This window comes from Canis aureus, chromosome 10, assembly GCF_053574225.1.
Source record: "Canis aureus isolate CA01 chromosome 10, VMU_Caureus_v.1.0, whole genome shotgun sequence".
NCBI classification, from domain to species: Eukaryota; Metazoa; Chordata; class Mammalia; order Carnivora; family Canidae; genus Canis; species Canis aureus.
In genome coordinates this window covers 67153452-67178005 of record NC_135620.1, presented here as the reverse complement: position 1 = coordinate 67178005, position 24554 = coordinate 67153452, and the positions used below count along the sequence as shown (strand labels likewise).

Genomic DNA, 24554 nt, shown 5'->3' with positions numbered 1-24554 from the left:
TCCAAAGCTCATGTTCCTATATTCCTTCCACATTCCCCCTGGGTATTTCAGAGCATTAATGAATATTCTGAGCCTGGACATATTGGAAACCAGAAATTAAATTCCCTGATCCTAAAGCTAGATTTTGCTCTATTACTACATACCTTGTGTGAGAAATTTTTAAGCACCCATGATGATGTTAGTCATAGTGCTTGCAGTTTGACTCAAGTGGAGGAATTTCTAAAATACTGTGTCTGAATTCTTTCCAGGTAACCATCAGAAATCCCACCTTAATCCAGTTTGAATTATAAAGGAATTTACTGTGGAAATGAAAATTTCAGATTTAGCTTAAGCTTCTACCACGCTTAATCTAGTGGATCAAAGTATCACCAAAACCCCACGTTTCTTCAGTGTCTCCTCACATCTTTGTGGAATATGAGCCTTAAACAAAGACTGGCTTCCCATGTGTTTTGTAAGAGTTGCCAGCCAGCATCTTGTTCCATCCAGATGAGAAAGAGAAAGTTTTACTGACTCTGTCACAAGTGCTAGAAATGGCGTTCTCTTGCTTTATTGTTCTCTCTTCATTAAACCTTGACCTAAAGATAAGATTATTGCTTGAATCAAGATAATGGGGGTCTAACCCTGGATTTAGGGTTAAATTAATCCCACACAAACTGCAGAGCTGCTATAAAATGGAGGAGGGATAAATTTGCCCACAGGAAAATCGGTTATGTCTTTGGTGAAAAGTGGAGGAAGAAGGTACTGGGAGGTGACTGGTATCTGCTACAAAAGCCAAGTTGGCCTGTGGCTATAAAGGGAATATGCATGCTTCATACTTCATCTAATAGATACAAAAAGTAAAGGCAGGTAACTCATTCCTGAGAGACCTAACTGGATGTATGGAAAAGCCAGAAAGGAGGATTTTGCTGTTTTTGTGTTAATCTAGAATTCTGCAACTCGTTTTCTTGTTATTTTTCTTGTTATTGTTCTAAAGAAGATTTGGGGAACATTGGGCATGTCCATGTTTGTTTTTTTTTCTTTTTTTTTAATGTTATTTATTTATTCATGAGAGACATACAGACACACACACACACACACACACACACACACACACAGGCAGAGGGAGAAGCAGGCTCCATGCAGGATCCCAGGACCCCAGGATCATGCCCCGGGCCAAAGGCAGGAGATAAACCACTGAGCCACCCAGGGATCCCCTTTTATAACGTTAAATTCTGAAAAGAGACAAATCACCATGTGTAGGGTTTTTTCTAACATTAAATTCTGAAAAGAGGCAAATCTCCATGTGTAAGACTTGTCAAAATGCTCTTTTTGTATGGCCTGCCAGCTAAGGATGGTTTTTGCATTCTTAAAGGATTATGAAAACAAAGAATAGGCAATAAAGTCCATGTGCCTGTGGTCCATAAAGCCCAAATTATCTGGTCCTTTACAGAAAAAGTTTGCCAACCCATGATCCAGTCCATAAAAGTGAATTTTCCTGACCTCCTAAAAAATTAGAGCAAAATAACAAAGTTTAGGGAATCTATGACTCAAAAAACCTAACTCATAGGAAACTTGCAATTATAGGATTAAGGCTTTAATATTTTTCTGAAGTGTAAAATAATCCCTTCAAAATCCTAAATGAAAATAATCTTCACCCATTTAATATCGGCTTGCTTATTTCTCATTTGGTGGTTGCAGGGGGTGGAGAAGGAAGAAGGGCCATGGAAATAGATGATGAAGATCAAAAGTAGACAAACATATTGTGGAGTCTGCACACAAGACCTGGAGATGGATGGTTCTTGGCTGGCCACACGGTGACTACCTAGTCATGACATGAAAGTGAAATTGACTTCAAGTCTGCCAAAGTTCTAGGTTCTCAGATGTCATGTTTAATGATGTCATAGAGAAGTGACCCTTCTATCCCAGCTAGGATCCTTTAATTAATAAGAGACCGCTACAGTGAGTCGACTGGACCAACAGGCAGGTTTCGTCAACAATTCCCAGTAAATCATGGTTCAGAGTATTAAAGACATGGCAAGTATTTATTTGGCTTCATTGATATTTCAAAGGAGACACCTTGAGAACAGATTGGACAAACTTTAAGAATGACTTCCTCTATCAGTATTCCTTCACTGCTGTGTAGCAAGGGAAGATTTTTTAGGTCTTGCTCTCTGTTTTGTGGCACTATCTAGAGAATAGCCAAGGGACAAATTGATCAAAGGGTTTTGTTCTTCCCAGATTCTCATTTCTTGCTCTGACTGTAGCTGGATCCAGGCCAGCTCCTAACACATCCTGTCCTGTGCCTGATGCCACTGATTCCACCTTAATTGCACCTGGAACATTCTATGAAAGGAAAAGTCTACATATTTCTCTTATTCTAGAAAACAGAAGCCTCAGACATGCTTATGGAATAGGGTAGGAAAAATGACAGCCAACAGTATCAACAATTCCTTAGATGGTATTTTATAAAGCCACTTTCTATCCATTGTCCAGTGTTACTGCCACAAAAAATCTAAATGTATAGATAGGTCAGAGAGAATTCTTTATTTATAAAGAAGAGATTTCCCTCTAAAGGAGTGGTTAAGATCCTATACCATGTAAGAGTGAAATGGGCACTAGAACCCAGATCTGATGCCGGGCCCTGTTACCTGAGGCACAGATCCTGGACTCTGCCTAACAAAGCCCTATTTCTATATGGAGGGAAGATGGGAGGCATAGGGCCTGGGCCTGCCATCCATCAGCACCCTCAGACTTAGCCTTCTGGCATTTTCCCCAATTGCAGCTATATATAAGGTCACAAAAAATGAGGCTGGCAAGATTGAAAGATGGCATTGCCGTGTAGATTTGTCATAAGAAAATGTTTTCAGATAGCACACATTTGCTAATGCACATGGTACTTCTTTTTTTGACTTTCTGGGAATCTCACAGAATAACCCATGGTCTCTCTAGCCCCCTGCGAAGCCCTCACCATCTCCTCCTCAGAGACGTCTCCTGAGGACCTGTTGTCTCCTTCATGTCTGTATCCAAAATGTCACCTTCTAGTCAAGATGGACTATGGCCACCCAGACTACAAGTCTAATCCAGTTCATTTCCTTCCTTCCTGCTTTATCTTTCTCCTTTTTTTCTTTATTTACAATGATCACTAACACACTGCATATTTTACTTACCAATCTTACCATTGGCTTCTGCTTCTAAATGTAAGCTCCATAAAGGCGGGGAAATGTTTGTCTGGTTTTTTGTGCACAGCTGTCTCCTAGCAGTGTGTCCATTACTTGGCCTAGCATCAGTCTCAATAGGTACTTGTCAAAACAGTATGTATCCTATGGGGGTATTCCCTTCAGGGGACTTAGCCAAGTCAAATTCATAGATCCAGCTAGGCCAGTTTACACCCTAGAATCTGCTGAGAAGTGAAGGTGTCGAGGGCTTGTGAGGGGCATCTACTGTATAAGTTCAGAAGCAAGTGAGAAACAGAGGCTTGGTATGGCTCTTTGAGGAATTAAGTAACCCCCATCCTAGAGGAATATGAGTAAAGGAAGAGAACTTATCTTCCTTCAGTCATCCATTTCACCTGCTTGAACTAAATCAAATGGTAATGTAATGGTCAGGATTCCCCTATTACAGAGCAGTATGCCATTTGTATGGAATTAGCCCCATCCCTCATTCCAGTGATAGGCCCTGTTTGACTTGATTAATTATGATCCCATCCCCCATCTTAATGATTGGTCCAGGGATGAGCACAGGATAGAATCAGGGCCAGTGAGAGGGAGCGTGAACTCCATTACTAGGAAGAACTCAGGAGATGATTTTGTGCAGTGGTGAAGGAAAGAGACTCTGGATTAGGCTGCCTAGGTTAGCAATCCCAACTACGCCAGGCACCAGCTGGTTGATCAGGAGAAAGTTAATGACCTTTTGTTTTTCCACCTGTAAAATGGAGATAAAACTAACACCCCTTCCAGAGGATGGTTGTAAAGATTAAAGGAGAGGACACCAGGTGCAGAGTGAATTAGCTGCTATTGTTGCAATTCCAGTGAGAAAAGGAAAAATAAATCTTGAACATAAAAGTATATATTAGCAAGTCATTCATCAACTAAACAGTCCATGAGCACTAACTATGTGCCTAGATCAGAAGCCATGGTGGTTCAGGACCGAATCAGGATCGAGTTCTCTGGGAACTTGTTGGATAGAGAAGCCATGCATGATACACTTAGTATGGACAGTCATTGTCCATAAAGCAAGGCAATTTAAAATGATCTGAGGTTCTAGAAAGGGAAACCTTTATTTAGATGATCTGGGTAGCTGATAGAAAAATCACTGAAGATATTCAGCCAGAAGCATGTCAAATGCTTAAATGTATGGTTTGACTACAGCTTTGGTAATGATTACCCCCCAAAACAAAACAAGAAATGATTCAAGGTGTTAGATTACATTTCTCCTTTTAAATTTCACTATTAATATATGTTTAGGGCCTTGTTAAAAGAAGCCAAATATAGATGTCCACCTTGAACAACTATCTACCATGACCCTCCACCCCTTATCTTTCATTGGTCAATCTCACTTCTCCCCAGAGGTAACCTACCATTACAAACCACCATTTAGTCAGTACACTACTAGTCAATCATGCAGATTTATAGGTCACTTATGTATACTTACAATAATAAACATATGTGACCTCAGGGACTTCTAGGAAAGGTGTGTCTTCTGGAGAATGATATGATAGGGTGAGGTACCTCGTCTAGGTTTACAAAGAACCGAACTGTCATTTATTCTCTGTAAGGCTTTATGAGATTCAGTGATGATGCATGTTTCTTCATTTACGCTCTGGTTTCAGGATGAATTAAAAACATTTTTGAAAGCTGCTGGATGCAAACTTGTGGTGGTTGAATTTTCAGCAAAATGGTGTGGTCCTTGCCAAAGGATATATCCTCTTGTTCATGTAAGTATCACCTGTATATATACCCCAGCTTTAGAAGGAATTTTAAATCCCCTAATAATTTTCTCAGTTGTAAAAGTTTGCACTTGTGAGTCATATGGAATCATAGTTTTTTGAAGCATCCTGATTTCCAGATGATAATCTATCAAGATCTAATTAGATCATTAGTACCCACACAAGAAGACTAATACTACTTGTCTACGGATAATTCTGCAAGGAGCATCAAGATGTGCAAAACAATACAATTGTACAAATGAATGGATTATTCATAATAATAACATCTTACCAAAGTTTCAGAGTTCAGAACTTCCAAATATTGGTTTATAGAAAAATTTGATACTTGTTTTTAACTATAACATAAAAGAATAAACTTCTCCCATCCTTCAACCCTATTATCAGAACTTAAGTCTTACATGTTCTTTCATGTCTTTTCTACTTTATAAAATATTTTAGTAAAATATGCTGCTTAGTTGTAATCATATAATTATATTTGGGTCTTTTTTCCACGTACACAATTGTTTGTGTTTTTGTTGAGTCTCCAGATTATAATTTTAATATATCTACAATGTTTCATCTAATTAATTTCCTTGTTGCCCCATTTAAAAGTTTTCACTATTTTACTTATTTTTGGTATCATGTGTCACAGAAAGAACCTCAGGGCAGTTTCATTTCTCCTTATCATGCAGAAGTTTCACACTTACGGTCAATTTTGTGAAATCTATTTCTTCAAATTTAAAGAAGTTTTGATTTCTCTACACAACCAAAAATACTCTGAGTTCTTTTCAGCAAGGTTTCTAGCATTTTGACTTGAACTCTTGAATCTACCTGAATTCATTCTAACCACAGTCACAAGCTTTGATATTGAATTAAAAACAAACCCATATCCAAGTACAGAAATTGGCTACATGACATCTCAACATCCATTCTATGCCTAAAACTCTTGGAATATCCAGAAGAAACATTTTATTATCTCACAGGCCCCTTTATTCTGATACTCAAAACTTGAAGAAAGAAAAGTATTCGATGTTCGGCTTCCGGAGTATAAATATATTCACACGCCACAGTCAAAGCTGATCAAATTCCAACAGCCACCATGCAACATTTTCAGACAGTGCAATGAAATCTAAGGCTTACTAACTTCTCCCTTCATACCTTTGCCCTGCCATTGTTCTGTAGAGGCTCCTGCAGGTCTTCCTACACCTATTCTCACCTTGGTAGGTACAGTTAGCCCTTTGGAGACAAACCTCCCCAAATGATCCTAATTTGAATGTGCCATCTGTTTCCTGTTGGAATCCAGATTAATGCAAATACAGTTTTAAAATAAATTTTGGTACATCCTTACTGAAATACTATCCAGATGTTAAAAAGAATCAAGTAGACCCATATGGAATGGTGGCATTGTCTCCAAGACAATGTAGTATTAAGTAAAAAGAGTATAACATAGAAAAATGTACATAGTATGGTCCCATTTATATAAAACAGACACATACACGTATGTATATACATATAAACACACATATATGTAGAGAAAGAGGGAACAGAGGATGCATATCAAAGAAGCTTATTTTTTTAGTGAAAGGGTATTAAATTTGGATTCCTTTATTTTTCTCGTGCTGTTTGAGCTTTTGCATGATAATGTATCCAAGTACCATATGTGTAATTTTTTGAAACTGCCTGTACATAAGGGGGTGGAGAAAAGTCTTTATTTACTCTAGGTCACTTTATTAGTCAGATATCAAAGCAGGCAACAGAAAGCAAATTAAACCGAAAAGAATTTTAATACAAGGAATTGATCGCTTATAAAATTACTGGAAGACTAAATGAATAGGTTCTATGCATGACTGTCTCAAGACACCACAGACCCACCTTTGGGGATCCTCTTTTTACCTGCCCCCCCCCAGAGGAAAAAACAAACAAACTGATAACAGAGCAGCAGCAGCTCGGAATGAGAACCGCAATCAGGAGGCTCCTGCTGCCACAAGTGCCTCTGGACATCTGGGAAGCTAATGTCTGGGCACCAGAGCCTGAGTCTGGCTTCTGCTGCTGCCTTCAGCACAACCACTTCCATTACTCAGAGTCTTGATTTCCAGCAGGAACATCCAAAGGCAAGAAGAAAGTAGCTACTGTCTCATTTCTGCCTTCCATGTCTCTCCTGCATGTATCTTGTGGGTAAAACCAAGTTGCATCCAGAACTCTAGCTACAAGGGAGCCCAAGGAATCTCTACCTCTTTTCCTTTCAAGGCTCTGCAGGAAAGTGGAATGGAAGTTAGCCAACTAAACTTCTGTCAAGGACAAGACAGTCAATGTTTTCAGGTTTGTGGCCCAGTGGTCTTTTGTGATAACTACTTGGCTTCACTGTTGTAGTGCAGAAGCATCCAGTGGCAATGAGCAAATCAACAGGCAAACCGTGTTCTGATCAAATTTAATTTACAAGACCATGTGGGGACCTGGATTTGTTCGACATGGTGCAGTTTGCTGACCGTGGGCTAAGAAGATCACCAGGCATAGAACCCTGAAAAAGAACATTTCTGGGAAAGGAGAAGTCATAAATTTGTTAAGAAATTGCATGGTATGATCAGGGGAAGGCAAATAGTCTGTGAGGCTGACTTACAGGGCACATGTGGGAGTGGTGACAAATGAGCTTCAAAAGGAAAGTTGAGGCCAAATCAAGAAGGACTTCATGTTATAATTTAGTGAGTTGCTGCAGATAGTCCAAACGGAAAAATTTTTTAAGGGTTTTGTCATGGTCAAAGGGAGGTTTTAGAGAATATTTTTAGCCATGCTATATAAAAATGGGTTAGAAAGACTGAAGGCAGGAAACCCAAGGTGACAACAATCTCAATGATAGGTTTTCCAAAACTAGGACAGTGGTTTCGGAGAAAAAAAGGAAGGATCAAATTCAGGAGCTATTTTAGCGTTAAGACCAATAGAATAGGTAACTAAATGGTAGCCAACTACTTATGAGGAAGAACAGAGCAGAAGGAAGAGTTCTTAGGGGAGGGGAGGGGGTCCTAGGGGGATGGAATGGGATAATGAGGAAACACAATGTCCATAGGGGAACCCCGGCCTAGCAAAGAACCCATATGTCTTCCATGTATATGTACTACTTGATGCGAAAATGGCAACTGCCATTTCCTGTCCATTTTCCAACAGACTTGCCAGCCTCTCAAAACTTCATAAATACAATTAGATGTCCACATCAGTCAAACTCATTCCTGCAGCTTTTACTGGGGAACATCCGTATGTCTTCAAACTCAAAAAGTACAAATCAATTGCCCTGGAGTTCATGGGTGATACCATTTTCCTGCCAGACATAGGGATGCCACTGACCAAAATCAGCTTCTTTTCTGTGTGAAAAATATTCTGAAAAGGCTTATGGGTTTTCCCCCAAGAGAAACTCTAAGAGAAAACTCTAGAGTTTTCTAGAGAGTTTTCCCCCATTTTTACAACCTTGATGAGCCACTGAAGAAAGAACTTCCACTTTGGTCACGATCCACGAACGACTGGAAAGCATCTCTACAACAGAACTCTGCACATAGCCACCTCATCACCCCATCCCATGCTTCTCCCTGCTTCTCCATGGGAACAGCTCCCAGAGCCAGCTCCATCTGTTCCTGTCTCCACTTGTCTCTGGACACCTCATCCCCTCAGAAAGAGATCCCATTTGAAATAGGTCACCGGAAATGCTTGAGATATGATGTTAAAGCAAACAAATCAAGAAGCTAGTTAGTGTCCTTAAAGTATGAGCACAACTGTCTGAAAAAAACCCCAAGAGCTGACATCCACAGGCTGCTGCCGCTGCATCCACTACTCCCAGACCCGTTACCAACATCTTTGTCACCACTGCTGCCAAAGATGCTTTCAGAACCAAACAGAAGCAGAAGAGAGTTGCTTCTTTCCTCCTCCCACTGTCTGTTTTCCTACAAATGCTTGCCATTAGCAGAACCTACATGGAAGACAGCTGGCAGAGGATCCTGGAAAGTACAGTTTCAATACGTAGTAGAACGCGGAAGATGTCACTAGAAGCAAAAAAAGCATCAAGGCCGAGGGTTTGCACACATGTTTTGTATCACTTTAGTCCTCTTAAGGAGTCTCTCAAAAAGCTTGGCAAAATATGAAGGTAAAAGCAGATTTTGGGTATTTGGTTCAGAGATCTGTGTTTTGAAGACCACTGAAGGCAGCAGCCCCTGACCTCTGGCCACTCCAGGACAAAGCTACCATCTGTCCCTTCACCCTGCAGAGTAAATCTGGACCCACCACATATATGACATTATTTCTTTGCTTTCTGTCCTTTCCCAGCTTTGAACCTCTGGTTCTTTAGACTCTGGTTTAGACTCCACTGATCCTTGCTTGACCTTGGTATCATCCCACATTTGACTTTGGTGCTTCAGGTCCTAGGCAGTAGTGAAATGCCAGAGTGATGCTTAGCTCTCTTGAACAATCTTTTTGTTCATTGTTTGCTTTTGCCAAAAGACACGTGTGTAATCCTAACCTAGTATTAGTAATCCTAGTATTAATGCTAGGCTAATAGGAAATTTTTATACCTTTATTTTGAAGGCAATGTCTCTGAAATACCAAAATGTAATGTTTGCTAATGTGGATGTGGATGCTTCTCAGGTAAGAATCATAAATCCTTCCACGAGGATACACAAAACCCCAAATGCATGTCATTGACAGCACTGCCTCGGTGATTATATAATCAATTTCAAGTCTAGTGGAATTTCATGATTTTTTTCCTGATAAATTGCAGGAAACTTTCCATCATGTCCTTGTATATTTTGTATTAATTTTAAAAACAAAAAATCCCCAGCAAGAATGTGACTCTCTTGCTGCCCCCATCTCCTCCCGTACTATGGCAGACTTCACCACTCAATCCTAACATTTTCCCCACTTGCCCTGGGCTCAGCAGAATTGCTCTATGCAGACAATACCAGTTGGGTGATGTTGGGCTCAAGATGAAAAGTGTTTTTTCACCCTTGTAGTAAGTTTTTAATCCATTTCTAAAACCTAACCGAATGCAATACAGACATTTTAATTTACCTTGCTTTCCTCTTGCTATACCTTATGCTTTTTGTGAGTTTTTTTAAACACCACAAGGAATTCCAAGAAATCCTTCCCTCATGACCCTCCCTAGAAACCTTCTTTCCACACCCCCTGCAAAAATAATCAACCTCATGTCCTCAGTCAAAATGTGCCTTATTAATATACACAAAATATCTGAAAAACTATTCTTCCTAACACTTGCCCATTTATAACTAGGAAAAAACAGTAACAGGTGATCTATGCACATATTGGATTGAATCTGACTTTTAGAATACAAAAAAAAAATCCTGTTATTCACCCATCTTTTTCTTTAATAGTTTTGTAACTTCTTATCACCTCTATAAACCTTAGTTTCTTCATCTATAAAATAGGGCAAGTAATATTTAACAAAATATAAAATGAGCTAAAGTACATAAGATGCATGACATAGTGTCCAGCACATAATAGAAGTTCCATGTCTCCATTTCCATCAAGCTTCATCAAAGTGAGACAGTGTTTAATTGCCTTTTAAGCTGAACCATTCAGAATTCAGAACATAGAAAAGCTGTGCATTCAGAATATACTAGAATCATTATCTCTTTGTCCTTTTTTTTTTATATTCAGAGTTGTGCAACCATCACTGTAATGAATTTTATTTCAAAACAAAACACCCCACTTTTGGAGTTCTAACAGTCACTCCCAGTTCCTTCTATCCCAACTCTGGGCAACCACAAGTCATGTTCTGTCTATAGATTTGCTTATTCTGAACATTTCATATAAATGGAATCATTGTATAGGTGGTCATTTGTGACTAGCTTCTTTCACTTAGCCTAAGTTTTCAAGGTTCCCCCATGCAATAGCATGCATCATTTTATTCCTTTTTATGGCTGAATAATATTCCATTGTATGGCTTCACCACCTTTTATTTAGCCATTCAACTGTTGATGGACACTTGGGTTGTTTGCACCTTTTGAGTTTTATGGGTAATACTGGCATAAACATGTATATATATTTTTTCATTTCCCTTGAGTACTTATCTAGCAGTGGAACTGTTGAGTTATATTGTGACTCTATGTTTAACTTTTGGAGGAATTGGCAAAATGTTTGCTAATGTGGCTACACCATTTTGTATTTCTACCAGCAATGTGTGAGGGTTCTGATTTCTCCACATCCTCACCAACACATGTTATTGTCTGCCTTTTTGACTAGAGCTCTTTTCCTTTTAAGGTGGAACAAAATGCATACTTTTCTTTAACAATAATTTATTTATTTTAGTTACCATTGCTGTGGTCGTGAAAATTATAATTTAATGTTTGTGCACATTATAGGTGGCAGGGGAGAGATTCACCCCATGAAATGATAGGTATATCACAGAGAAAAGTCCAGTTCTGTTGATCATGTGGGTGGCTAACTTTCTTTTGACTCTTGAACAAGATAAACAAAAACTGGCTTTTGAAAGCAGATTGTAGTGGATTAAAACAGTTGGAATTCTGACATATTTTCTTGTCTTTTGGTTCGCCTTTCAGAAAGATATGGACAGTGGAGGAGGGAGTAGGGTTTAAAAGAAAAAGACATGTAAGCCTTACTTAAAATGCAAAACCAGGACAGCCTGGGTGGCTCGGTGGTTTAGTGCCGCCTTCAGCCCAGGGTGTGATCCTAGAGACCCAGGATTGAGTCCCACGTCAGGCTCCCTGCATGGAGCCTGCTTATGTCTCTGCCTCTCTCTCTCTCTCTCTCTCTGTCTCTTATGAATGAATAAATAAAATCTTTAAAAAAAAAAAAAAGCAAGACTAGTGTATTACCCCATGTCTCAAGTGTGCCTTATAGAGATGTCTTTATACTTCCTTATTTTTGCAATGTGCTATTTCCGTATTGAGTCCCACTGGGGTCCCTCTGTAATCTTTTCACAAGTTCATTTAAATAGAGCTCATTTAGTCCAGCATCTGTTCTATTTTGGCCTCCATCTCTCAGCCCTCTCCTAGGGCTCTGGGTTGAGAAAGCTCAGGAATGCGGAGAGCAACCATTTTCTATTGTAACATTCCTGGAGGCTTTGACATTCCTTGGCAGGAGAATCTGTAGTGTTAGCTGTCCCTGGGCTTTCAGACATGCCTCCTGAGAAGTCACCAGGTTCTGGGCTCGGTGTAGAGAGAGGATACCAACATTATGACTTCATGCCATTTCTTTCCTTTCCCAGGAGTTGGCCCAAATTTATCACGTCAAAGCAGTACCCACATTTCAGATGTTCAAGCAGACCCAGAAGGTATGTTTCCATGGTAACTGGCAGAGTTGAATTATAGAATCATCAGAATCTAAAAAAAGGCCTGAGGTATCCAGGATGGATGAAACAACTGCATTTATTTTTAATATATAGCAATGTAACTCTTAGTTTCCGCACTTTCCATTATTGGCAAGGAGCACACAAAAATGCATGAATTATAATAAATCTCCTCATTCAGACCATATGAGATATCCAAATCCATAAGAAATATCTCATCTCATCCCTATTTTCTCCCTTTTGTTGGGGGCAGAACCATCAAAAAAAGAATCTTACAGAAAAGGACATGATGAAATTCTCACACAAATGCATAGAGATTGTTAGCAATGCCTGGGGAAATGTTAATCAAAGAGTCTCAAGGCAGGATTAGCCTAGTGGTTGAGCATGCAGGCTCTGGATTCAGGTTTCTGTGGTTCAAATACCTGTTCTGCTACTTTCTAGCATTTCACTTAAGAATTCTCTTTGATCATAGTTTCCTTATCTGTAAAAACAAAGATCGTCACAAGTTTTTCCCTTCATGGGGTGTTGGGAGAATTAATGTGAAATAAGAAAAGAATTAATGTGACTCACGTTTGCAGATCCATCCTAACTTGTGTTAAGTGCTGGCACATTGTGGTAGTTGTTATCATGCAGAAATTAATGAAATAAAATGTCTAAAATACTTCCTGTGTAATGAAACCAGTAATTCCACATATGGCTGGGAGCACTGACAACTGTACACACCTTATGAAAGTGGCTTTACAATACAAATAAGAGGAACAAGCTATTTCCTTTCACTCAATTATCCACTCTTGGGAACTTTTGCTACAGAAATACCTAAAGGAAAAATAAGCAGCTAAGGGTATAGTAATTGTAGCATTACTCCTAATAAAATACAAAACAAGCTGAATGTCTTTTCTAGCAGAATTGCAAAGTGATTTGTGATACATCTACTCTATGAAACAGTATACAATTAAAGAGTTGGGAAGAACATATGGAAAGCAAAAATATTCATGCTTAAACTTTGTGAAGATTATGTCTACAATATAAAAAATGAAAGCAGTTGATAGACTAGCTATTTCATTTTCAGCTTCTATCTATTGTGTATTTGTTGCAACATAATTGGTGCAATAGATAGAAATAATTCTTCAAAAAGAATCAACACTACCTATTCCATCTCTTGAGTGTTTACTTGAAAATGGAAACTATTGAACACTCCCCGCCCCCCCACCTAGCAAATTGTTTATGTGTCATTTTTTGTTATCTTCTCTTCCATCTCAGAAATGAGAATGCTTCCTTCTTTGGAAATGGATTTCATACATTGCAACTTGATAGCATTCCCTCCTGTGTGCTCCAGGCCTCCATTGATCAGCTATCTTCTTTTGGACCTAGTGTTTGGATGCTCCTTTTTGCTATTGACTGCCATTCTTCTCTCTCTATCAAGAGTTCTTTGATTTTCCTCCAAGGAACCATGCCATTTCCCATTCCTGGTCCATGTGCTTCCTTAGGGCTTCATCTCCAGGCCAGGACCCGTGAGTGAACTCCATTCTTATCAGGAATGGGCCCTTGACTCCAGTCTAGCCAATCCAAGCCCAATCAGAGCTAATTCTAAGACTTGACATAAGCAGCTAGGTACAAGCCTTCTCTTTTGATTTCACTGGATTTGAACTTGGGAAGATATGAAGCTGAAGGTACTACAGCTAGCTTGCCACCACAGGGGACCTGAAAAAGAAGCCAACACACAGCAAAAAAGCAGAGTCAAACTAGGAAATACTAATGGCATTGATTGAACCCTGAATCTATCCATGCCTGAAGCTGTACTACACCTGCAGATTCTTTAGTTGTGTAAACCTGGGGTTGCTTTTTCGATTACTTACAACCAAAGAATCTCTAATGACAAAATTAATCTTCTCTCAAACTACTCTCCTTCATTTCATGATCTAACTCTCAAAAAAGTAGAATATATTTACTGCCTTCAGTTCTCATTTTCCACTTACTCCTTCATCTACTCTTTAAAAAGTCGCCAAGGATCTTCTAATTCAAATAGCCATTTCTCAATCCTTGTATTCCTTGGTTACACAAAAGCACCATTAACTAACTAGCTTCTATATTCTGGAAACTTCCTCCTCCTTTGGCATCTATCCCTGCCCCTGCTCCCAAGCTCTCCTCTGGCTTATCTCCTGCTGTCCTAACATGTAAGTATTTCCCAAGGTTCTATCTTTTTCCCATTCTATTTTTTTCCCTTTAGTAATTTCATCCCTACCTCTAGTTCCAGCTGTAACTACCTGTAACACAAACAAGTGTGATAGACCTCCTCACCCCTGAGTTCACACCACAGATCTTTTCTCTTTTCCCAATAGATCTTGGCACAGCTCCACATATGTCATTCCTCTATTTGAAATCGGATCCCCCTTCTCCTCCACTGTCTGCAGAATCAAGACTAAACCCTCGTGTTCAAGTCTGGCATTCAAATTTCTCTATAATTCAACCCAATCTTCTTTTCCAACCCCACTTCTGTTTGACTCAGACCTTCATGTATTTTTGTCATACTGTTTCAAGCACCCAGAGACGTTCACATCAATGTCTAGAAGAATCCCCCCTTGGTAGAAAATACTCATTTTGTGTTTAATTCATGAGTGAGTGAACAAATGAAAGAGTAAATAAAAGCTGAGCTGCTGTCTTTGCCTGACATCCCACTGCCAGCATTGCTGTCTCTCATTCTGACTGGAGAATTTCTCTTCAGCTCAGAACAGATTTCTGTGTTCAGCTCTTCTGTAGATGATATTGCTTAAGGTCTATCACCATTCAGTAGTTTGTTCTTCATTTTATGAAACAAAGCTTTGGTTTCTCAACTGACTATGTGTCTAGGCTGCTCTTGATCAAATCCATAGCTATAATTTGAGGAAAGGCTTGGCCCCGCTTGGTCTCAGTTCTGTATGGAGGTGAAAAACTCTCAGCTGGGTGAGGTGACCTCTTATATTCAATTATTTCTTAACTATTTTCTACAGGGTATGGATCCCTTTTGAATTGATAGAACAAAATGCCTATATTCTAGGCAGCATGAAGGATCTAAAATTTGAATTTTATGCCAGTTAGCTAACGGAAAATTAAACTAACTGAATTGATGACCGTGGGTTAAGCTCATCTACCTCCCTATACTCTAATTCCAGCATCAGCCAGCCAGCCTTTTATAAACATGGATATCCATGTCCCAAGAAATGTTCTTGAGAACTGAGTGTCACATTGAATATTACCAACATACCATCCTGGTTATGGAGTTATTTTTAAAAATACACACACACAACAACTTGAGATCATTTATAGCATAATATACAAATAATTCTACTTCTAGACTTCGGTGTGATCTCCAGAAAGATTCATACTTGGATCAATTTAGATACCATTTGAAAACGTACAGAAAAGATTTGCAATGCTGGCTTCCTTTTGACAAAGAATCAATCTTCTGTACAAAAGACGACAGCAAAAAAATGCAGGCAGGAGATCCTCTTTAGGATCTCTTTAGATGGTATTACAGATCTCTTTACCTCTTCCACTCAATCCCTAGCATTTTGTATCTGAGCATCTATATAGGGTCTCTGGACGGTACTCCCCTCTACCATTGCATCCAGAGCTGTGGTCAAAACTTGAGACCTCTGAAATGCCCCCCAGGTTCTACTTTGCAATGGTCTACACAGGAAAATCACTGGAACCAGAGAAAATCGGGCTTAGCTGTGCAACAGAACCAACCAGTCTATGTGAATTTCCCTCCTCTCTCATAGGAGTTGACTGGGAAGGCTACCAATGTCATTCATTGTTCTCCTTAGGGTAGAAAAAAATTAAATTCACTTTGAGACCTCTTCCATCTTTCTTTTATCTGGGACAGCACAACTGAAAATTGGCTTAAGAAAGTAGATACTATTTACCTAGTATTTTTTAAAAACCCACCTAGAATCCAGTTTCTATTAAGGGATGTTATAAGAAATGTACTCACATTTCTGGTAAAATATCTGGCAAGGAACCATGATCCATTATACCTTTCAAAATGTACATTGTGTAAAAAGCTTTGTGATAATTCCTCATAGAACAGAGTTAGGAGAATATTTGCCACCCCTTAAAAATATGATCTACTCCCTTCACTAGATCAGAAGGTTTAGGGTTTCTCTTTGTCTGTTGGTGCCAATAATCTCAAGATTACTTCCTTTACTCAAATACAATAGCCTCCTTTATCTGCAGTTTCCTGGCATTCCGTAATTGCCATCTGCATATTGAATCATACTTGAATGGTTTTGTTATTTTATCTTGCCCTTGATTCTAGCTCATTTCAAATATTTTCAAAATATATAGAATATAAACAAATAAAACTTAAAAGTTGCAACAGGTAAAGCTATTTAACAATGACTCGGGGTCATGGTGGATAATGGGCATTACGTGGTGCTGGAAGTTTTCATGCAGATTTGGATGGCCACCCAGCAGGGATGCACTATAAACGACAGTTGTAATTATTTCAGAGTGTTAGGGCAAAGGACAATGAAAGCAAATTCTAGGTAATAAATAAGGTGGAATTACTCCTTCCTGCTGTATTCCTTCCTTCATGTTTTCACCTGGGACATCACATCCTGTTCCTGTAAGATTCAGTGTGGTTAAAAAAAAAAAAAAAAAATTCTGCAATGCCTTTCAGATGGACCATCCAAAACTTTGGCTGATTATTTTTTTTAACCAGAATATTATACTGTATTCTACTGTAAATAGAAAAATACATATATACACATAAACTGCAATATGCATATAATACTAGTTATTCATTGAGGCTCTGAAGCCCATCAGTAGATCCCCTGGGCTAATAACATTGATTCCAGACCAAAGTTGGCATAGGTCAATGGAATAGCAGAAGGGAAGAGTAACAATTTCTTAGGATCTCGGCCAACTGCTTATACACAGGCCAACATCAGAAAATGGTTCCATCTTTCATTCTTTGATATGAGAGTAAATGGCTTCTCAAAGCACTTAAATCTACTCATAAGAGCAATGGGATATTGGTGCATAGATGCTAATAAGTAGAGTTATTTACAAGTGAATAATTCAGAAAAACTGAGTGCTCCTGTGCTCACATCAAGTGGGAGGAAGTTCCTGCCCTTTTGCCTGTGAACAGTAAGGCTCCTGCTGAGGTCATAGAAATCATTTCCAACAAGCTCCCTTCTTCAAGTAGGTACAGAGATTGAAAGAATCCCCAACACCTTGGTGTGCTCAAGAGAGGACAGGATTGGTGTCTTTAAGGGCCAGGCAGGGACAATAAATGAGACAACAGGAAGTGAGGAGGATGGTGGTCCCTGGAGAATCACCCTCCCAAATGCTCAGTGTTCAAGTTCATAAGAAACAGTGCTTGACTCATTGACCAAAAGAGTGTCTGCAGCTAATTCTTGCTGTCTCTGGAGTCAGATAGCTGTAGATTGATTATTAGTGGGTGACCTTGGGACTGTGCCTTCACCACCTTGAGTTCAGTTTCCTTCTCTATGAAATAGGGACTATATCGTGTATCTTTGAACTGTTGTCATGAAAATTTGTGATAATGTATATAAAGTGCTTTATCACAGGACTTGGTACATATTTTAAAATAAGACTATTGCTAGAGCCCTAGAATCTATCTGTGTGCCTATCTCCCTGAAAGTTTGTGAATAAACAGAAATTCAGAAACAGTTGTTAAGAGAGATCTCTAAAAGTCTTTGAATAACTACAATATCCACTTAAGCTAAGCCATCTTAGCATTTGGGAATTACCTACTGAGGATAGTCAACCTGTTATGGATGGTGTTAGACACAGAGGGAGGGTTCCACCTGAGGGAAAATAAAAGCACTCTCCCATGGTGTTCAAGTCCAAAAATGCATGTCAGCCCTATAAACAGCAGATACATTGGCAGAGATTAATTGACCGAAAGGAGCAGGAACTAAGTGAGATGGAGGGAAAGTGACAGAGAGATGGACAGCAAATATTTATCACCATTTAGCAGTGATATTGCTCTAGGTATTAGCAATTCAAAGGAAGTAATTACTTATATTTCTCTTTTCTCCAGGGCAGGGATTAGGGTGAAGCCAGTGAGGCAGGAGATTGCCCAAGTATAGGGTGGAATCCTGTCTTTATTTGCATTTTTGATATTTTGTTCATGATGGATTTTTTGCATTAATGTTTAACTTTTTAAATATTTATTAAAATATTATGTATCTTGATTACTGAGTTCTGGGAACCCCTTAAATTTTACATCCTCCTCTTAGCCCTGTCCTCTAAGTTTTAAATCATTAAAATATCGGAGTACTTCATTCAGTGATCAGCCAGAAAGACTTACAAGACTCAATAGCAGATTATACTTATAGCTAAGATTTACTACAATGGAAAATACAGAGCAAAAGCATCAGGAAAAAGATAAGCATTGGTAGAGTCCAGAAAGGTCCAGAATAGGCTTCTGATGTTCTTCCTTGGTGGGGACACATAGGAGTGCTGTCTTTCGCTCTCTGGTAGTAAACTTCAAGGACATCTGTAGAATGTTTCTTTTTTAAAAATTTATTTATATATCTATTCATGAGAGACATAAAGAGAGAATGGCAGAGACACAGGCAGAGGGAGAAGCAGGCTCCCCATGGTAAGCCTGATACAGGACTCAATCCCAGGACCCAGGGATCATAACCTGAGCCAAGGGCAGATACTCAACCACTGAGCCACCCAGGCACCCCTATGGAATGTTTCCACCTAGGGATGTTTTTTGTTTTTTTGAGGCTCAGGGCATGAGGCCTTTATGTGGGGACTGGTCATATAGACATATCTTGCTAGGCAACCATTGCTATACAACCAGCTATAACAATGGAGACTAGGACCCCCAACAATAAAACCAGGTGCACATTATCAATACTGATGTTTAAGCAAAGCAAGCCAGTATAACTTGATCCATCACTCCAGGTATATATAACAAAATCATCAATCTTTAATACAAAGAACACTTTGGTGAGGGAGGGAACACATTTTCTAGGGAGATTGATGAAGGCTCAAGCATGGTTCCATTGGAGACAAGAAAGAAATAAGGAACCAGACCTGCAGTGTTAACTCCTCTCAGAGAGTCATCTGAAAATCAAAACATCACCTTTATTGTAAGTAGTAGTAGCACTATATTGTGCTGATTATGGAGCATGGCTTAGACTCATGTCAATAGACTTCCTAATGTTCTCTTAAAGCCTAGATTTTGAGATGACCCACCTAGGGAGAATCTGGGCTGCAGAGGAGAAACTTACCCACCTAGGTGAAGGAGACAATTGTTGCTTTTCACAATGGCATGCTCCAAAAGTGAGGACACAGGGTGATAATAGATAGCCTTCTAGACCTGCCTGAGGCTTACTTTCAGATGTACTTTCCAGAAAAAGAAAGACCTTGGCAGGAAAGCAGACCTGTCCCTTTGGGAGAACACCCTCAAAAGGGAGAGGATAATCATGAACTCATTCCTTTGTCTAGGCTCAACTAAGATGCTCACCTCAACCTGAGAAGTCAGTGAAGGGATTTCCCAGTATTGGACAGTTGAGCAGATTTTCCAGGAACATGAGAACAGGAGTATAGGTCATTGAAGGGAATGGCTCCAAAACCATTATTATCCCTGTGAACAAGTTTTCATCCCACACTTCTAGTAACGGGCAGAATGACATCTCCTCTGGCCAGAGTCCAAAATCACTTTTCCTTATTCTCAGTGTGACTTAGGATAAATTGCCACCACATTAGACTCCTGTTCCTTTTCCCCTTCAACAGAAAACCACATTGTCCTGAGTGATAAGCAGCTTCATGTATCTGTTCAACACCTTCAACTGATGGCAAACTGTGGCCCCAGGGTCAAATCTGACCCTCCACCAGTTTTTGTACATAAAGTTTGACTGGAACACAGTCATGTCCATTTGTGTAAATATTGTCTTTGGTTACTATCACACTACTGTAGTAGATCTGAGTAGTTTCAACACGCGCCATATGGCCTGCAAAGCCTAAAATAGGTATTGGGCCCTTTACAAAAAGTTTGTCAACCCCTAACATAGAGGAAAGCACTTTAGTCATTATTTACTCCACTAGTACTCAAGAAACAGGTAGGTAGCCAGAGTTTCTAAACCAGCTACGAGAAAATGAAAGCAAATGAAGTACTTTCCTGAAATCTCACTATTGGAAACAAAATGAGGCCAGTGTAGATGAGAAAAAAAATTAGATAATAGATTGTTCTCATATGCCTTTTTTCTTGAATCCAAATGCATATAAATTCAAGCTGTTTGAAACAGATTATTTCTAAGAGGCCCTGCCTTCTTGGGTTGATTTTGCTAAACTCCAAAACCAGGGTTGAGCTGCTTGCATTTGCAAGAATGCCCTGCAACCCTGCAACACGTTGTGAAAGTCCAGGGGGAAGTGTGCAAACACCCACATTGTGATGCAGATGGCTGGGGAAGGAATGGGTCTGGTTGAATCAGAGAAAGAAGCCAAGATGAAATCAAAAAGTAATTAACACCACAGGTGTTAGACACAGAGGGAGGGTTCCACAGGTGGGCGCACTTTTAAAAGTTCTCTTATTAGACATATTCGTCCCCGTGTCATTAATAAGAGCTAATGCCTTAAAAAACCCTTTGTAAAGAAGGAACATCAAACTGTTGCAGCTTATAAATTTATATTGTATGTCCAAATGCTTCTACAGCCTTCTCCCAAAGAAGTGTCTTGTGTTGGTTGTGTGGGCTCTTTTGTTTATGTTGTTATTGCTATTGTTGCTTTGAGGATTTTGGGTTTTTTTTTTTAAGATTTTATTTATTTATTTGACACAGAGAGAGCATACACGGGTGAAGCAGCAAGCAGAGAGAGAGGGAGAAGCAGACTCCTCCCCACTGAACGGGGAGCCCAATGTGGGGCTCAATCCCAGGACCCTGAGATCATAACCTGAGCTGAAGGCAGACGCTTCACCAACTGAGCCACCCAGGCACCCCTGTTGTTGTTTTTAACTCAGTAAAGATAGCTGGAAAATTGGTGAGCTTTCATTCAGCTGGTCCAAACCTAACTTCAGTATTTAACCAAATTGCCTCTCAACTGGCTGAGGTATTTTATTATAATTAATCTATCTATAAATAATAATATTTATTATAATTATAACTAGACTTTAATTCATACTCTCAGAAGTCCATTTATTAGGAAGGGACCCCTGTCTCTGGGCCTTTTGCATTTTCTCAGTAATATATTTTTTGCAGGTGATTGAATGTCTTTGGCATAAAAAAAAAAAAAAAAAAAGAAAGAAAGAAAGAAACCTGCCTCTGGTTGGACCTGAGTGATGGGTAAATGGGTGGCAGGGAGTCACTTTCTTATTGTCTTTTTGTGTATGTTTGAAAATGTTTGTAATGAGGGGCACCTGGCTGACTCAGTTGATGGAGTGGACTCTTGATCTTGGGGTTGTTAGAGCCTCATGTTGGGCATGGAGATTACTTAAAAATAGTATCTTAAAAAATGTTCATAATGAAAGTTTTTTAAAGTGATTTTTGGATATAAATGGTTCTATAATGCGTGGATAGACCCCTCACATCCCCTTGGGCTCCGCAAACCAGAGGTCATCATTTTCACTAGCAGTCATTGCTGGGGTGGCAACAGTGCTTGTAAACTGAAGGCACTGAGAATTGAGAAGAGAGAAGTAAACATTGCTTCCTAATCCCTCATAGTGGAGCATCCCTTTGAAAGACACAGCCAAATATTCAGATTAAAATAAGAAAACAGGGCAGCCCAGGTGGCTCAGTGGTTTAGCGCCGCCTTCAGTCCAGGGCTTGATCCTCAAGACCCAGGATCAAGTCCCACGTCCGGCTCCCTGCATGGAGCCTGCTTCTCCCTCTGCCTGTGTCTCTGCCTTTCTCTCTGTCTCTCATGAATAAATAAATAGAATCTTTAAAGAAAAAAAATAAGAAAACATTTTGGGCAGAAATTATATGCTAGTTTCCTTGCATATATATCTCTTCAAAAGAAAGTTACTTATGTAATAAGCTCTTATCAATCAGCTGCTCCTCATTCAGTAACTACATTTATGAAACTCTTGTAGTTAAAGCCCCATGCTAGACAGGGAGACACATACCACACCTGGTCTCTGAAACATAACACTACCCAGAGTGTTGGACCTATACTTCAGGGACCAGAAATCAGCTTAGCTCAGCTCACTTCAGGCCCAAAGCCATTAATAGGACACCAACTCTGTTTAAGGTTCCTAGCTAGATACTAAAAATATGGAGGAAATAAATGAGGCAGAGTTCCCACCCTTGGTCAACTGCAGAAGATGACGTAACAAAATCAACTCTTGAGTAGTGGAATGCGCAGGTTCTAAGAGGTCACAGAGACTCCATGAGTTAGATCATGAAAGATGGTTAGGACTAGCAGGTGAGAAAGAAGGGAAGAAGTGAGAGTAACAAAATACTCTGGGTATGTATCCGGAATTTTTTGACAATACAATAGTATAAAATTACCACTAGAATATGAACTCCAGAGGGGATTTTGGTCTGGCATGTTCACAATGTCTGGCTCATAGTGGACGTTTATTAAGTATTTGCTAAATTAAATAAATGAATGAATCCAACTATACAGTGTTGCTAGCAGTCAAAGTTTCAGGTAGAGAATGACAGTGAGTTGTGGTCCTATTGTCAGGACAAAATCAAGGAATCCCTGAAAGGACCTGGGATTTTATAGTGGTGGAGAAGCACTGAAGAACTTTATAAAACCTAGATTTGTGTTTTGGAGCTTCAAGGGGAGGAAGGGAGCTTAGGGACTCAAGACTGGAGACAGACAAGTTGTAAGCTGTTGCTAAAGTCCAAGGGAAAGTTGATGAGGTAAAATCCATAGAATTCGGTAACAAATTCAATGTCCCCTAAAGCCACCACAATGGCTAACATGAAAACGAACCAAGAGTTGTCAAGCATATGGAGCACCCAGAACATTCATCCTCTGCTGGTGGAATATAAATTGATAAAGATCACTTTGGAAAACTGTTGGCCAAACCTGGTCATTCAGGTGGCCAAGCCCTGCCTATGTTCATGCCAGGGGTCCTCACCTGTGTACCCACCCAGTCTCAGAGGATTATGAAACGCCCTTCGTGCCTATAGCCATCATACGGCTGCCACCCAACTCTTAGAAAAGAAACACTTAGAAACACTTTGTAGATCCATTCTGACACCTTCCTCCCCGGCAGCCAATGCCACAAGAACTATTTGTAAGAGGAAATGAGTACAAACCAGGCAACCCAGACAAATCATGAAATTCTGCACCCACACTTAGGTAACCCTATTCTCAAGACTCAAAAGAGCTATTTGCTGTTATGGAAGTGGATTCGTGGGCGAGCCGGTAAGTGAAAGGGGATCAAGATGAAGTCACAAGTCTGGGGTATACTTTCAAGAAATAGAATGAACCATGATGCCCACAGGCAGCACCCAGATAGAATGCTGCTGCCTGGGGACGCAGAATCATTAGAATCTTGGATAGTTTCTTCTCTGCTATACACTGAGCACTGAAGTTGTTCTAGAACTTTCCAACTCCTGTCACCATTTCTGGCCATTGAAACCTTCCTCCTTGGAAACTCAGATCTTTAGCTAATCCCATCCTCAGTTTACTCATATTTTGCCTTCATACAATTGATACCGAAGTGATAATGCATGGTTAGAGTCTTAAACTTCCATATTTCATCAAACGTAAGATGCCCATTGACAGATGCACCATTATGTTACTACTGAAAAGTGTTCCAAATGAAGTATACCATCCACAGTGAAGTACATCCTGAGTCAGAGATGTGACAATTTGAAATGAAAATGTGCTTTTTAGAATCAATTGGTTATAATACTATTACCTGTGCAAGGGTCAGGGCATAGGAAATCACATCTCATTCGATTTCAGGAAATCATGTGTATGAATTAATAAGTCCTTAAGACCAATGTGTAAGGGCTCTGAAAGCTTCAATGATTGAGTTTTCTCATTTCTAACACATGTAGACCTCAGTTTATAAGACTACTATGGAGAATTATATAAATCTGGCCAAAAAAATTGAAACATCATGAATTTAGTGTGCTAAATATGTATTTATATCTTAGGTATTTTTCAGACAATGGAAATGAGTAGAGGATAATTTAACAGGAACAAAACTCCTCCAAACTCTAACATCTTTGCAAATATTTGAACCAATAAATATTTCACCTTTGTGTATTTGTGAACAGATTTTTGAATTTTGTGGAGCTGATGCTCAAAAATTGGAAGCGAAGATTCAAGAACTAATGTAAGCCGATCTCCAAGATAAAATACATTTACAACATTTTAAAAGGCCGCAGCTAATGTGTTTGTGTTTTTATTTGCAGCGAATAT

At 39.4% G+C, this 24554-nt stretch overlaps 1 protein-coding gene across 3 annotated transcripts; it reads left to right on the top strand.

Annotated features, from left to right (window-relative positions):
• The first annotated feature begins 1857 nt into the window (after positions 1-1857).
• Positions 1858-24512, top strand: TXNDC8 (thioredoxin domain containing 8). Of its 3 annotated transcripts, XM_077912875.1 has the most exons (6): positions 1858-2013; positions 4808-4912; positions 9467-9526; positions 12126-12191; positions 23481-23546; positions 24410-24512. In XM_077912875.1, exons 1-6 carry the CDS (start codon positions 1990-1992, stop codon positions 24470-24472), a joined length of 384 nt encoding a protein of 127 aa, XP_077769001.1. In that variant the 5' UTR covers positions 1858-1989; the 3' UTR covers positions 24473-24512. The 3 variants fall into 3 exon arrangements, with proteins under 3 accessions (XP_077769001.1, XP_077769002.1, XP_077769003.1); XM_077912876.1 differs by lacking the exon at positions 9467-9526; XM_077912877.1 differs by lacking the exon at positions 23481-23546.
• Positions 24513-24554: the final 42 nt, after the last annotated feature.